At 42.0% G+C, this 16,962-nt stretch overlaps 1 protein-coding gene across 3 annotated transcripts in view; it reads right to left on the bottom strand.

Moving 5' to 3' along the window:
• The window catches only part of STRN3 (striatin 3), a 1,674,795-nt gene that overhangs the window by 570,630 nt on the left and 1,087,203 nt on the right, over positions 1–16,962 (bottom strand). For all 3 annotated transcript variants that reach the window (XM_069638486.1, XM_069638489.1, XM_069638488.1), the window contains 2 exons: positions 7,744–7,919; positions 5,862–5,909 (listed from right to left, as the gene is read on the bottom strand). In XM_069638486.1, coding sequence (XP_069494587.1) covers positions 5,862–5,909; positions 7,744–7,919 — 224 coding nt within the window. The remainder of the gene's footprint in view (positions 1–5,861; positions 5,910–7,743; positions 7,920–16,962) is intronic.

Genomic DNA, 16,962 nt, shown 5'->3' with positions numbered 1-16,962 from the left:
AGGTGCACCCACACATGTGAGGTACCGTTTTCATCGGAACATGTGTGGGAACGTTGGAAGGTATGACATTTGTTGTGTTTGTGTGGTTTTCTTAAAGTTTCGAACCATTTCCTGGTGCCCTTTGTCACACAACCCTTTCATTTCCCAAATGTGCCCTACATTTAGTTGCTGCTTTAGGCACCATACACTTTTGTAACCTGCACAAGTCACCTACCCTTGAAAAGGTCTGGCCTGTGCTCTTTCAAAAAAATGTATGCTTACTGTTCCTCACCACATTGATTTTCCTGATTTACACATGCTAAGTACGTCTGTTCAGGCCGTAAGCATAAAACTCCTGTGTACCATTGCTCAGTGTTTGGCTTGTGGTGTTGCTCGTTTTGTGAAACTACAAAAAATGTGGGCTTTCCTAACTTCAAGAGTCGGGGAACTGTAGCGGAGCATTGTTTTTCTCAGAATTCATAGAGCCATTGCCGTACCAAGCCAACCATGTCCACCACATACCTTTTTTTCAGTCATTTTCCCGCTTGTCCGCCCAATGTATGGCATTTACCCCTACCTAGTTATTGCCCGACCTACGCAAATCACCCCTTCCTGAACTTGGAATTTTGTCTACTTTTCAGAAATGTATGCCTTTCTGTGATCCAATTCGGCTTTCCTACCCTTTTCTTCCATTCCATCCATGCATGCATGTCCAATTGGCAAAAATGGCCAAAATCGCCTACCTCTCACAAAACGGTTGCTAACACATCAAAATAATGTTTTTGAAAGCCAGGAAATTGGGGAATTCAGCACAGCAAATCGCATTTTTTGAAAAAACACAAAATATTCGCACTTTTTGGTTATTTTCTCCCACCCCCCTACAGCAACCTAGGATTCCTAGGTGGCGTTACGACCGCCTACATGAGGGGAAAAAAGGAGCCAAATTTGGCCGAGATATCTCATGTAACAAAAAGTTACAAGGCACTGAATGGCTGCATACCGAAATCACCAAAAAAGGCCTTGGCACTGGGGGGAAATACCCATGGCACTTAAAGGATTAAAATATGCCTCGATTGGGTCAGAGTGCATGAGGGCCTGACATTTTTCAAAGAAAGCGTCCTCTGAGGAAGCCCTAAGTTAAGGTGTGGGCAGAGGCCGATCCGACGGATCGTAGTCCAACAACTCCATTGAAGTGGGCTGCCAAGATGGCCCATCTCTGGCTGGATCAACAGAATGCAGAGGAGCCGATGTTGGAGGAAACTAAATGGTTGGCAGAAGAGGAAATCTTGAGCCGCAGCCAATTGATGGACGAAAAGGATTTCTGTTATCCAGGGCGGTCAATGAAAAACGAGGCCCACAGTCTATTCCCAGTCCTCCAGAAAAACTTGTTGAACTGGCTGTATTGGACAGGCCTGACAAAACAGGCGACTCAGGCAGTGAAGGCTAACCTCCATTTTGTTGCATTCCGAAGAAACCTGCGTCACCGGCCTATATGAAGCCATCGCTATGACAGGATTTTTAGGAGACTCGAGATCGATTTTAGCCCTCTGTGAGGGAACCTTGGCAGGGCCGGTACTGGAGACTTTGGCCCACCGTCTTTGTTACCTCAGCAGAACTAGTACGGAGTTTAGCCCCTTTGAGGGCTAAACTCTGTATAGGTGCTTTTGATATATTTGTCAGAGTTTGATGTGTGCTTTGGAAAAGACCCAAAGGGTCGAAACACGTGTTGGCACGGCACCATTTAAAATTGACTTTGGGCATCATTGTCTATTGATTTGTTATTATGAATAGTTTAGAACAACATCACATATTGCTTACCCTTTCTTTTATATGTCAGCGCATGTTTGATGATCCAACAACTCCTATTTTCTCATATCTTGGTTGTAGACTATATTGTCACCCTCCTCCCACTCTTCCTCGGAGTGGAGCCATCTACTAGAGTTTGTTTCCCTGCCGAAGTAGGGTCAAATTCACACCCGTCATTGCCATTGTTGAGGGTGATGCATGTTTTGAACTCCTGTCTGTTTGGTCAGGTCCTATGCCCCGCTTTTGTCATATCCTTTGTCTGCTGTGATTCTGCTCAACAAAGGGATTGGTGCGTCTTTCAAGTTGAGCAGGAGGGCTCGATGCTTTTTTCCTTGGCTACTCATGTTGGTTCCGGTTTGCGTTTATGGCTTTTAGCAGCTTCTCGATCGTTGGGGGACTTCTCCATTATCCACCATGAAGTTGAGCCGTTGGAGCTGTGATTCTGCCATGGGGCATCTTTGTAAGGCAGTTGGGGGTTCGTTTCCACCCCTGCATCTGAAATTCCAATCTCTAGTTCTGGCGTTTAGACGTCAGACTCTGCCTGCATGGCATATGAAACAGCACTTTGACAGTGCCCCCGAAGAGTCTTAGATTTAATTGTGGGCATGCCCAGAAGGGCTCTTCGGCTTGGTCCCTTGGGAGACTACCATTACCCACCTTGTGTGTCTCTCTCGCTCGCTCTCTCTCTCTCTCTCCAGGAAAAGTTCCAATTACACAGTGGGCAAAATTGAAATGGTTTACTCTCCATTTGGGCCTTGGTGAGTCAACGCTAGGCTAGTATGAGTAATGAGAAGACGACATTCTCTAAGCCTGCAGTATAATAAAACAATCTGTTACCCCAATTGTTTGTAATGTACACCTCGAGTTGAGTCGAGATTGTTAGGGAGAGTTCTCAAAATGTGCCAATTCCTCCCACCTTAGAGCCCGCCAGCTATTTCGCCAAAACTTCAGGACTTTGAACTTTTTAATTCAATGTGTATTCTGTTTGCTTTCTTTGGTTATGGAGTTTTAGACAACTCCATAGGCATCATATTTTCATTTGCTTCACATAGCACCCTCAGTGCAGTGACACAAGGGAAGCCTTTTAGGCTGTCCCAAGGTTTAATACCTTCTCTGGGATAAACTACTGTTTCCCAGAGAAAGTAAAATGAAATTGACTTTACTAGTCTTTCCAAATTCCTAGACCCAGCACACAGTATCATACAATAGAGTGCTGGAGGGGTTACCTAGTATCCCCTATGTCTAGAAACTCATGTAGCAGTCAAATGCAACCCTTTCCTCTCGAAATGGCCGGTGGCAGTGGTTTTACAACAAACAAACATGACTTTTCCAGACCGCGAACACCGGTAGCGTTAAATCACGGGAGTCAGGTTTTTCAAGATGGTGTCTGAGCCTCCTTTGTTTAAACAGGCCCTGGTTGTCTTTCTTTGCCATTTCTTTTTGGAAAGGTCCTTCTAGAGTGTCTCTCTGCACGCTAAATCAGGTTTGGTCCCTTTGTTCCTACGCCTTTGGTGGGCTTCAGGACTGAAGACCGCCTCTGGCACCCGAGTGTCTGGGGTGGGCAGGAAGTGAGGGAGGTGCCCGAAACTCCCTGTCATTAGTCTCCTAGGAGACCCAAATGCACTCTCGTGTGATTGGCTGGCTGACTGTCCAACAAGGACAGACACCCTGCTGAATGAGTGGCACGTAGGCTGGAATGAATGGGAGAAATCTGTTTAAAAGGCGAGCCTCTTGGCTTGGAAGGCAGCGTCAACCACTGGAACGAAAGAACTGAAGACGAGCTGGAAGAGGACAGCTGCTGCAACTCCTGGACCGTTTGGTTTGCCCGGTGAAGCCCTGCTGCAAGTCTGAATCGGCAAGTTCATCTCGACAGAGAAGCCCTTCAAGGATGACTTCTTCCTTTGAGTTGATGGGACCAATCAACTTGTAAGCCACCTGGATACCATTCTCAGAGCTGGTTGTATTTTCCTCAAAGTGCTGCAGGAAACTGAATAGCCAGGGAGGAGGACACCAGTTTGTGTGCGCTTGACTACATCTACCGCAATTGAAGATTTGCTTTTGCCAGCTTTTTGAACAGTCCCTGTGCAGGAGTCCCCCGACGTCCTCCCTCTTGGTCACATGACTGAGGCTCAGGAACAGCGAGATCTGCAGGAACTGCCAGGAACAGACATCTTCAGCTGCATCTTTTTCTTCATTGTAAGGTACTGTGAAAACCCGAGTGAGAGAACTTGCCTCTCACTGCAAAAGTGCTTGGAACTTTGGCAACTTGCAGGCCTAGTCAGCTTGTGACAACATATGGATCTTTCTTTTACAAACTACTTCTGAGAACCTTGGCAAAGACTTTTTCGTTTAACCTCCAGAACTGCTTTATCCTATACAAGACTTTAGCCCATTGACTTTGGCCTAACCTATTGCATTGAATCAACTCCTCTGGTGAGCTCAAACTATTTGCACTGTTTTAGAGTAACTAATATTAGTTTTATTAACCTGTGCCTTTTTGCTCCTACTTCAAATGCTCTGAATGTCATTTTGCTCCTCCTTCAAAGTAGTTTAAATGCCTCAGAACCTGATATTGTGAAGTACTGAAGTATATTTTTGTGTGATATAGATGGCCTCCTGCTAGTGAATGTTTTATAAATGACTGTGAAATAAATTAGTAAGTGTTTTACCAAGAAACCTTGAGTATAAGAGTCTATTTGAATACTTGTAATTATAGACATTTGTGTAACACCCTTACAGCTCACATTCCCTCTTGAGATAAGCTTGACTGCTCAGCAGTGCTACCACATAACTGTGTAGTACAGACTTATACCAAAGGTTGGTTTTGCTTACACCTGTAGTCCTAGTTGTGTGTAGTGGTCCCAAAGGGTACTGCATACAAACTTTGCCTAACAGAGATGATCTTTCGTCCCACTGTAATTCAATACCGAAGTTTGTGACGTGTGCAATGGCATAGACAATCTTCTCTCCAAACTAGCTTTGCTGGCAACCGATTGCGGAAAAAAAAAAAATCTGAGGACAGACGTGTGAGGGTTCATGGGTACCTGTACAAGTAGGCTAGGGATAGTGTGACAGGAACACCACCATCTATGCTCTATTTTTCTACTTCCAAAAGTAAAATGTTATCATCTGAGCCAACCACTAGATGGCGAACTAAAGCGTAATATTGCGTTGGGTAAACATCTGTTATCGCTGTGGCTGTAAATGTTCACTCTACAAATACAGTTTTGAATAAATGTCTCCCGAACTGATAATGTAGGCATGTATATAGCTGTGCCTACATTGTAAATACCATGGCCACGCCCACATCAGCTATCTAGATGTAGTTTACACCCAAGTGTAGTTTACATCAAAGGATCCCCCTTTTGGCTGCTGAAGCTAATACCTGGACAAAGCAAGGGGCAGGGTTGGCGATGGGGAAACCAAGTGAATTAAAGCAACATCACCGTTACCAACATGTCAACAGGGTTGAACATCCTCTCTTGATCTGTATTTAACTGGCTGTGATTAATATTGGCACAGCAATATTCCAATTTGCTAGCCAACAAACACAGAATGTATCCTCTGGCCTTGGTCCTTGATAAAATCATAAGATATGAGCCAAACGCAGATCTTTGAGAAAACAATGCAGAGGTTTATAGAAATCAAGCACTCATTTGGCAAAAAGAAAATGTCAATATAGTTATGTCTCAATCCAGTGGCAAGAGGAGGGTACACAAAGAAAAAACAACTGGCGGTCGAGGGTTGATCTTGTGGGCCCTGGCTTTGCTTTTTCAAAATGAGTGTTTTGTTGTGCAAAAATGCATTGTCCTGTCCCAGTTGGATGACCAACCCAACAGTAGGACGTAAAAGTGGTCAGAACTTAGGAGTAAGGAGATATTTAGGAGAGACATAAGAAGGTAATACCATTAACAAGTTTTGGGACTCAAAGGGCCACTCGCTAGCGCCAAGCAGACCTTTCCAGCCCAGTTGCAGCAAGGCACAAGATATACACAAATAAAAAAATGAGACTATTTTAACAAGCATTTGATAAGTTTCAAAAGTCCGTCAGTTGGTTCAAATGAAAGAAGACTTACATGTGGGCTCTGAAAGTGTAGATTGGCTCCACATCTAAAGAGGCACTCCTGAAATAAAGTAGGGAAATATATAAACGTATTTGTATTTAATAATAAGGTGTCATTTCAAACAGATATTACTTAGAAGTATGCATAAACAAAGATAAACCGCATTCCTAGCTTAAGGTGCCTCAGCACAAGAGCATTGTTGCACTTAATGACGTATACTGTTGGGTGAAGGATTAACAATACAAACACGAGACAGGGACTGGAGGAAAATATAAGAGCCTAAGGCCAGTATTTACATACTTACAAATTACATAGAGTGTTCAGTCAACAGAATGCAGGAGAGGTGGTTTGGATGGCTAATTTGGATAGAAGAGTAAAAGGCCTTGGGGGTGGAGTGGGGCTGCCATTGCTAGCAAATCGAGTTCGAGTCCTGTTTTCAAATTTTCCACTGAAGAGTTGGATTTGATGGCCAGGAAAAGCATTCTGGTGCAAATGAGCAATTGGGGAAAAGTATTAGGAAGAGGAACATCCAAGTGAAAGGGATTTCTAGTTTAAGAGTCGAGAAGTTGAGCATTTGAGGGGGAAATGCAGCAATATGTTTTCAGAAGGTAGTGGGGGGAAGGATTTTGAGACATGCAGTATTTGAGAAATTTTGCATGGCGTCTCATCCTGTGTGGTGACGGTAGATAGAGGTGGGTCTGGGAAGGTTGAAAAGGGTATGTGTCTGAAAGTTGAGGACTTTGATGAGGGGAATAAAAGAGTAGACAGTTGACAAAGTAGGCCCATGCAGTAATCCCGTTTGCAGAGCACAAGAGTAGAGTTAAGGGCTTTAGTACAGTGGTGCAGGAAATGTTTAGAAGGTTGAGCCTGGTGGAAGTGGCTGTGAATTAGCAGAGTTTTGGATTGCTGTTAAATAGAAGCCCACGGTTGCGAGTCATGGGTGAGGTGGTGAGGTCAGGGAGAAAGATGGGAGAGTGGGCTGGCATTGGAGGCAGGGTGAAAGAGGACATCCAGCGGCAAATGGTAGTTTGGCAGTTGGTAATGTATACAGTGACTGCAGCATTGTGAAAGAGATTATACTCACCTAAGAGTTGATAGTTAAAGCTAAAGTAGAACATGAGTTTGAAATGGGAGGAGGTATATAGGGTCAAGAGAATTGGGCAAAGGAGTGGTCCTTGAAGGACATCTATGGGAAGGGGTGTTGGGCCCCATCAGACAGAGAAGGAGCAGTCAGATATATAGGATACCCATTAGAATTAAGAGTATGGTTCCTTTGAGTCTAAGGAGTAAGAGTTCGAAGGAGAGAAGGATGGTCCACAGAGTCAAAGGCAGCTGAAAGGAGTAGAGAAATGAGAATGGAGGAGGTGAGTGGTGGGCAGTGGTAAGAGAACTGCAGATGTGGAGTGTTTGCTTCAGGATACAGATTGGAGAGAAGAGGTCGAGCTAAAAGACCACCCTTTTGAGGATTTTAGAGCGGTAGGCAAAGACAGACGGGTATGTAGAATGAGGGGCTGTTGGGTAACCGATTGGTTTCTTTAGGAGAGTTGAGAATGTGGATGTTAACAGGGTGGCAAGACCAGTTGAGAGGGTCCAATTGGAGCTTAGGATGGGTTGGAAGAGCAAAGGATGGGTAGTAGTTCAGTGGCGGACATGAAGGAGAATTGTGAGAGGAGAGTGTGGGGAAGAGAATTGAATGAGTTCACCCACAGACATTACAAGGGCGTTTTGTGGCACGAAGGTGGATCATATCCAAGTCAAGCAAGTTGAGTATGTAAAGGGTGCACTTAATAAAATGCATTTATAGAACACAACAGCAGCAGAATATAGGTGCTAAAATGTAAAGGCAGCATAGCAACAAGTGTTAGTACCCTAGCCTCAGCTCTGCAATACTTGCTTTTTGGCAGGAACAGTTTTCTGAAGGTTCCACAATTTTAACGTATGGTCCTCAGAGGCTGTGACCAGCACAGGCTCTACAGGATGGAACGCCAATGCTCGAACTCCATCAAAATGGCTGCGGAGCGTATACTTGGGATTCCAAGTCTTCCGAAATGCATCTTTATTGGCAGGCAGCTAAAAGAAAATAAAGTTATCACTTGTGTTTCTCACATGTGACAGTTCTTTTGACGATATTACCAAGGAAAAGTGTCAACGTTTTTAAAGAATTACAGTTTCCACTAGTGTTCAGAATTCCTGGTCTGCACCACTCTACCTTATTGATCCATCATCATGGCTTGTGCTGAGTATTCATGACAACAGGGAAGTCCCTGTGGAACAGACGCCTATTTCATCACAAATTATACAAATGTAGCACTTTTACCAGAAAGTTAAAGTATAAAATGATTGAGCAAGCACTCCAGCACTACCTTCACCTTTTCATTATTGGGCTAACTAGGAGGGTCAAATCCTTTTGAGATTATGCAGAATATAACCGCTGCTGTTGACTGTTGGGCAAAAATCCTTTAGTGGAACTATAATGGAACTCTATGATCCCTTAAATGTGTTGCTTCCTGTACTGGCTCACTCACCCTTTTTCCTCAGAAAATCTTGAGCCAAGAAAAGTGTGATTTTTGTATAAAGTATAATGAAATCCGGGCACTTGACAAAACACTTTCCGTGAGCTAGCTTTCACAGACAAGCCAGTGGCCAGCCAATCAGTGGATGCAACACAAACCTTTGCAAACATTCTCCGGCAAAGTCAGGGGATATATATTCCAGAAGAAACCCAGACAGCCTAAGGCACACACAGCCACAGTAATCTGTGAGCTCCCACCAGGAAAGGGTCCTACATGGTAATTCCCGGTCATCATCCAATCACACAAGGAAAGAATAAATTACAGTTGCCTGGCTACTTGATTTCTACTATCAAAAACCACACAATGGACCAGAAGGATTTAGGGAATGGAATAAACTATTACATTTATCTTTTTACCACATATCAATAAATGTCACTCGTTAAATTCAAATTCATTTTATTTATTTCATAAAAAATACATCTCACACAATATATTCATCACACTAAATCAACTCACTCTCAGTCAGACCTACCATTCATTCAAATTTCAAATCTAAAATCATACAAATCACAACTACCCACGTTGACCCCTTGGTCAACAGTTCATCTGTTTATCTATGTACAAAGTCCTCCACTACAATGACAGATAGTTCTTTCTGTGTTTAAGCAGCTACACAGAATCTATAGTCTACATATGTTTCCGCTGACTCTCATCCTCTTGTTGACGCAACCTTCTTCAGGACTGTAAATGGGGTTTTTTATCACTCCCCTTCAACCAAGTAGGGTGAGTATCAACACCTATAAAAACAATACAGTGAATTAGTGATCAATGCATATTTTAACCATTCCCCAACTTATTTCACCAAGTTTACAATTAATGTAAAAGATCTAACTCTCAAACAGGTAGTTAGTTAGTCCCTAGTCTCTGACACAATAATAGTTTCAGAAGCGGAAATAAGGGATATTTAGAATAAATCCTATTCACATCTTTGTTATAGGAGAGTTACAAATCACTTTCTCCCATAGATACAAAAAAAGAGCATTATTGTGTTATTTACATTAGATACTATCACCCCAATACTTACTTGCCAAGGGCAGCTTCTCTGCTATCCTTGTCGTATCAATATGAGGATATCAAATCTATCAAGCTCGAGTCGAGGGTTACTTCTCAGTCTTCCGACTGTTTCAGATATGGGTATCTAGATAGGACCCATCCTTGTAATGATCCTAGAACAGGGTATAGATGCATAATAACTATCAATTACCCCGTCAGTTCAAAGGTGCTGTACCATAACGTTCTGTTATGTAACATCACATACTTACATAATAATGTCTATTGTCACAAAGTAAGTTTCTTGATACTTTGATCTAGCGATCCGATCCTCCTCTATTGAGCCTCTTGGGTCACAGGCGCTCTGATTCGGTGGCTAACCTACAATAAGGTACACAAATGATATATACCCTTATGATCAAGTTTACATTTTAAAATGTTCTCATTCTCCACACCCCTGTTGCTGTTATTACATTTTCGGAAACCTATTCAACGCATTTAAGTAAATGAACATGCGTTTACATCTATATTAGTTCCATTTATTCCGGAGTCCACTGGGCTCGTGTCATCAATTACACTAGTTATGTTTACAAAATTTAGAGGGAGGCAGAGCACCGCCAAACAAACCGTCGCATAGAATCTATCGTGTCCACACCCACTTGTGTAGATAATTCTTCAAGCACCTCAGGTACACATACTCTCAGTTCCATCTATTATGCTCTCAAAATCTGGCCTGACTGTGCCAAGCAGACCTAGGGCATCACTTCCGTCACCCCTCGATCAATATAGGTGCATGCTAAAGATAAAAGCGTTCGTTTCCGAACAAAGCTTATGGCTCGAATTCCTAACAGCTACGGTGCTTGTTCCTTACCTCTTGTATTATTCAATCCGTGTCTTCTGGTGTACGATCTGGGATGAAGATACTGCTGTCGCATTCAAATGATGACAGGCATACCTCATTTGTCTCCTTTATAATAGCTGGTCAGCAACATCAAAGATGGACTTGCAACCTTTTTCTTGTGAATTCGGCTAATAAAGTCGAGCTCACTGACATTTTCGACATTTTAAAGGGAAAACGGTCGTTTTATAAATTGACTAGTGCACCATTTTATGGTTTCAGGCTGAAAATAATAATTGCACGAGAAACTTCCCCAGTGTATACACAATTTGCATGTACATTTTTCCACATATCAAATCTGCCATATTGAATGTGTTAGGCTTGGCTCTCGCCAAATCATACTCATAATTATCGCAGTGGAAGGAAAAACAATACCTTATATTCACTATATATGTGACCACGCGGGAAGACCTTCTCTGGTGCTTCCATTTTCAATATTGTTTTCGGGACAGATCCATTCACATATCTAAATCCAAAATGGACATTCTTCTCGTTTTCTCATAATAATATTCATTTCCACATTGACTGGTCCAAAACCAGTCCAGCAATCTACGTGTTATAGTCCAACACTGAGAAGTCAGTGGAGATCATACACAGTCTAGTGGTAATCTCAGTGATCTCGGTCTAGTGTGTTATAAGGGCATTCCACTCCATTGAGATATTTAAACCGTTTGCCACTGTATCTAAACGATATATCCAACGCTGTTCAATTTTATGCAAGATGACAGCCATCTCTCCCCCTATCTTGTGGGGTTTCACACTTTGTAATACGAACCATTTGAGGTTTGTCACAGTGTGTTTCTTTTGTATAAAGTGGTCCACTAACGGTATGTCTGCAATTTTGTTGCAAATACAACTTCTGTGTTCCCCTATGCGTTGTCTGACTTCTCTTGTGGTTTTGCCCACATATAATAGATTGCATGGTCAAGAGATTATGTAAATTATGTTCTTCGTTCTACAGTTTGTGTGTTTTCAGTTTCCATCTGATTGATCCATAGTTGAACTCCAAGCGTGTTTCTGTCAAAGGATAGACCACACAATTGCCCCATTTATGGTGGCCCACTCTGGGTGGAAGTCCCCACTGATTCAACACCGTCTGGTCCCTAGTTTTTTCTACATAGGCATGTACCAAATGTTGTTTTAGATTGGAATTTTTCTTAAATGCAACCCCTATATAAACAATAAGAAAGGAGTTAGCTTGGGGGCAACTTTTGCCCCCGATGTAGCAAATCTCTTCATGGCTAACTTCGAAGAAAAATATATCTCAGGAGAAACCAGGTCTCTCAAGCAACAAGACCTGTATCTCAGCCTTAGGGCGTGGTACAGGTACATCGACGATATATTCATCATATGGAGAGGTTCAGAGGATGCTCTTGTCACTTTTCATAAGTGGCTTAACGCATGTGATCGTCATTAACTTCACGATGGAATCACATTTTTCAAAAATCATTTTTTTAGATCTACGGATTGTGAAATCCAATGACAAAATAACAACTACACTATCGAAAACCGACAGACAAAAACACGCACCTCCATTTTTCAAGCTTTCATCCGGTTAGTCTACGGTAAAACTTGCCCTATGTGCAGTTTTTACGTATTCGGAGGAATTGTACCTCACGTGAGGAGTTTAACAAACATGCAGAAGTACTAAAACAGAGACGCCTAGAAAAAGGTTATCCCAAAAAGCTTGTTAAAGATAACTATAAGAGGGCTTCTAATACAAACAGGTATCTGTGTCTGACTACACATAGAAAACCGAAGCAGGACCGACTGGTATGCGTGACGACATTTAACCCAGTAAGCAACGATATCAAAAAGATAGTGAATCATAACTGGGATCTAATTAAACAACCAGGGACGTTGTCTGAAATGAACTATATTTGCATTTAAGAAAAATTCCAATCTAAAACAACGTTTGGTACATACCTATGTAGAAAAAACTAGGGACCAGAGGGTGTTGGATCAATAGGGACTTCCACCCATAGTGGGCCACCATAAATGTGGCAATTGTGTGGTCTGTCCTTTGACAGAAACACGCTTGGAGTTCAACTATGGATCAATCAGATGGAAATTGAAAACACACAAACTGTAGAACGAAGAACGTCATTTACATAATCTCTTGTCCATGCAATCTATTATATGTGGGCAAGAGAAGTCAGACAACGCATAGGGGAACACAGAAGTTGTATTTGCAACAAAATTACAGACAAACTGTTAGTGGACCACTTTATACAAAAGAAACACACTGAGACAGACCTCAAATGGTTCGCTTTACAAAGTGCGAAACCCCACAAGAGAGGGGGAGAGATAGTCACGCATACCAGTCGGTCCTGCTTCGGTTTTCTATGTGTAGTCAGACACAGATACCTGTTTGTATTAGAAGCCCTCTTATAGTTATCTTTAACAAGCTTTTTGGGATAACCTTTTTCTAGGCGTCTGTTTTAGTACTTCTGCATTTTATCTTGCATAAAATTGAACAGCGTTGGATATATCGTTTAGATACAGTGGCAAACGGTTTAAATATCTCAGTGGAGTGGAATGCCCTTATAACACACTAGACCGGGATCACTGAGATTACCACTAGACTGTGTATGATCTCCACTGACTTCTCGGTGTTGGACTATGACACGTAGATTGCTGGACTGGTTTTGGACCAGTCAATGTAGAAATGAATATTATGAGAAAACGAGTAGAATGTCCATTTTGGATTTAGATATGTGAATGGATCCGTCCCGAATACAATATTGAAAATATAAGCACCAGAGAAGGTCTTTCCGCGTGGTCACATATATAGTGAATCTAAGGTATTGTTTTTCCTTCCACTGCGATAATTAGGAGTATGATTTGGCGAGAGCCAAGCCTAACACATTCAAGATGGCAGATTCGATATGTGGAAAAACATTCATGCAAATTGTGTATACACCGGAGACGTTTGTCTCGTGTAATTATTATATTCAGCCTGAAACCATAAAATGATGCACTAGTCAATTTCTAAAACAACAGTTTTCCCTTTAGAATGTCGAAAATTTCAGCGTGAGCTCGACTTCATTAGCCGAAATCACAAGAAAGAGGTCACAAGTCCATCTTTGATGTTGCTGACCAGCTATTATAAATGAGAAAAATGAGGTATGCGCCCATCATCATTTGATTGCGACAGCAGTATCTTCATCCCAGCTCGTACACCAGAAGACACGGATTGAATAATACAAGAGTTAAGGAACAAGCACCGTAGCTGTTAGGAACGCGAGCCGTAAGCTTTGTTAAGAAACAAACGCTTTTAGCTTTAGCATGCACATATATTGATCGCGGGGTGACGGAAGTGATGCGCTAGGTCTGCTTGGCACCGTCAGGCCAGATTTTGAGAGCATAATTGATGGAACTAAGAGTATGCGTACCTGAGGTGCTTGAATTATCTACACAAGTGGGTGTGGACACGATAGATTCTATGCGACGGCTTATGTTTGGCGGTGCTCTGCCTCCCTCTAAATTTTGTAAACATAACTAGTGTAATTGATGACACGAGCCCAGTGGACTCCGGAATAAATGGAACTAATATAGATGTAAACACATGTTCATTTACTTAAATGCATTGAATAGGTTTCCAAAAATGTAATAACAGCAACAGGGTTGTGGAGAATGAGAACATTTTAAAATTTAAACTTGATCATAAGGGTATATATCATTTGTGTACCTTATTATAGGTTAGCCACCGAATCAGAGCATGTGTGACATAAGAGGCTCAATAGAGGAGGATTGGATCGCTAGATCAGAGTATCAAGAAACTTACTTTGTGACAATAGACTTTATTACGAGTTACATAACAGAACGTTATGGTACAGCACCTAGGGTACTTGATAGTTATTATGCATCTATACCCTGTCCTAGGATCATTACAAGGATGGGTCCTACCTAGATACCCAGATCTGAAACAGTCGGAAGACTGAGAAGTAACCCTCGACTCGAGCTTGATAAATTTGATATCCTCATATTGATAAGACAAGGATAGCAGAGAAGCTGCCACTGGCAAGTAAGTATTGGAGTGATAGTATCTAATGTAAATAACACTTTTTCTTTTGCATCTATGGGAGGGAGTGATTTGTAACTCTCCTATAACAAAGATGTGAATAGGATTTTTTCTAAATATCCCTTCTTTCCGCTTCTGAAACTATTATTGTGGCAGAGACTAGGGACTACCTGTTTGAGAGTTAGATCTTTTACATTAATTGTAAACTTGGTGAAATAAGTTAGGGAATGGTTAAAATATGCATTGATCACTAATTCGCTGTATTGTTTTTATAGGTGTTGATACTCACCCTACTTGGTTGAAGGGGAGTGATAAAAATCCCCATTTACAGTCCTGAAAAAGGTTGCGTCAACAAGGACGAATTTAGAATGTCCGAAGAGTCAACTGAAACATATGTAGACTATAGATTCTGTGTAGCTGTTTAAACACAGAAAGAACCATCTGTCATTGTAGGAGGACTTTGTACATAGATAAACAGATGAACTGTTGACCAAGGGGTTAACGTGGGTAGTTGTGATTTGTATGATTTTAGAATTTAAATTTGAATGAATGGTAGGTCTGACAGAGTGAGTTGATTTAGTGTGATGAATATATTGTGTGATATGTATTTTTTTATGAAATAAATAAAATGAATTTGAATTTGAGTGACATTTATTGATATGTGGTAAAAAGATAAATGTAATAGTTTATTCCATTCCCTAAATCCTACTGGTCCATTGTGTGGTTTTTGATATTGTTAGTCGCCTGGAGGACCAGGGTTGACCAGGCACCCCTTTGTCTTTACAAATACTTGATTTCTAAGCAACTAGAAACTCTATTTTGGGAGTCTCTAGGAAGAAAAAGGCTCTCTGTGAGCGAACATGGTTACATCTTCAGCATCCCATGGTTTAAAGTACACAGACACCAGAACAACTCTCTGGGCAAGGTTACAGCCCCTACATTTGATTCACAGGCTCCCCATTCAGCATCCAAAGTTTTTTTTGTTCGTTTATTCATTTATAGTGCGCGCCAGATCCGAGGGTATCCGGGCGCGTATACAAGGATACTTTAAGCTTACAGGTTACAATTACTTACAAATTGCAATTACACATTACAAGAAGATATCATGTACATTATACAGAATATATACAGTTATACGTAGAATATAGAATATGGGATACATTACTCACCGTAATCGTATTTCTGATGCTTGTATCTGCTTAGATTCACATGCTGTGCATAGGCCGACATCTAGTGGAAGCTGCGGAGTATTAGTTTGTTTTTCGAAACTCGAAAATAGGCGTCGACACAGGGCGTGCCAATAATACTATCCCTAGTGTGACGTCCACTGTACCCATGATCCTTCACGCGTCTAGGACCCTCTGATTGTATTTTTTCTGACATGAGGTAGCATGAGGAGTAGTGCAAGTACATATAATCCAAGCAGATAGAAAGAAGACTACAAGCATCCATGCGCCTTCTCTCAGAGGGGAGAAAGGGTGGGTCGCATGTGAATCTAATACAAGCATCAGAAATACGATTACGGTGAGTAATGTATCCCTTCTGAGGCTTGTGGAATCTGCTTAAATCACATGCTGTGCATAGATTAGCGAGCAGTGTTAGAAGGAGGTGGGATGTGAGAAGGGTCATGAGCAAATGTCTTAGAACCGCTTGTCCCACTTGAGTATCTGTCTTGGAATGGGTGTCAATGCAGTAATGCCGAGTAAAAGTGTGAATAAAGCGCCAAGTAGCTGCTTTGCAAATGGTGTCAAGGGGTACATTTGCAATGAAAGCCAGAGTGGCCCCAATGCCTCTTGTAGAGTGGGCTCTTGGCGTGAAAGGCAGAGTTTTTTCAAAAAGGGAGTAACAGCTGGATACAGTTAACAATCCACTTAGAGATGGCACCTTTAGAGCTGCGATCTCCCTCTCTGCCTGTAGCTACGGAGACAAACAGTTGGTCTGTTTTCCTTAGCGGTCTGGTTTTGTTTACATAGTATAGGACCGCCCTATGCCCATCTAGGCTGTGTAGTTTCACCTCAGCCGAGCTTTGTGGGTCTTGGAAGAAAGCCAGAAGATCGATGGACTGGTTCACGTGGAATTTAGAAATAAACTTAGGTGAGAACCTAGGGTGTGTACGTAAAACCAGTTTATCTTTATGAACTGTAAAGAAAGGATCCTGCACTGACAGCGCCTGAATTTCACTGACCATTCTTATAGATGTAATAGCTACTAAGAAGGCCGTCTTATAAGTCAGGTGTCAGACTGCTTTTATGCATGGGCTCGAAAGGGGGCCCCATGAGTTTAGATAGCACCAAGTTAAGGTCCCATCCTGGAGGTGGGTTTGAAATTGGAGGATGAAGTCTCTTTACTCCTTCCATGAAGGCTTTAACCACTGGTACTTTCCACCACGACACCTTGCTATGGGAGGTGGTGTATGCTGACAGAGCTGCCAGTTGTACCTTCAGCGAGTTAAAAACCAACCCTGCGTCTAGCAGGTGGAGCATGTATGTGACAATTGGAAGTAGTGGAAGGAGTGCAATCAACCGGGTTGATTTGCTTATTCTGGCACCAGATAACAAATCTTTTCCATTTGTCAAAGTAGCAGTGCCTCGTGTTTGGCTTCCTAGATTCTTTTAGGATGTCCATACA

This window comes from Ambystoma mexicanum, chromosome 14 (genome assembly GCF_040938575.1).
Source record: "Ambystoma mexicanum isolate Mex_15411 chromosome 14, UKY_AmexF1_1, whole genome shotgun sequence".
NCBI lineage: Eukaryota > Metazoa > Chordata > Amphibia > Caudata > Ambystomatidae > Ambystoma > Ambystoma mexicanum.
The sequence above is the reverse complement of the archived record's forward strand: the minus strand, read 5'-3'. Positions and strand labels throughout refer to the sequence as shown.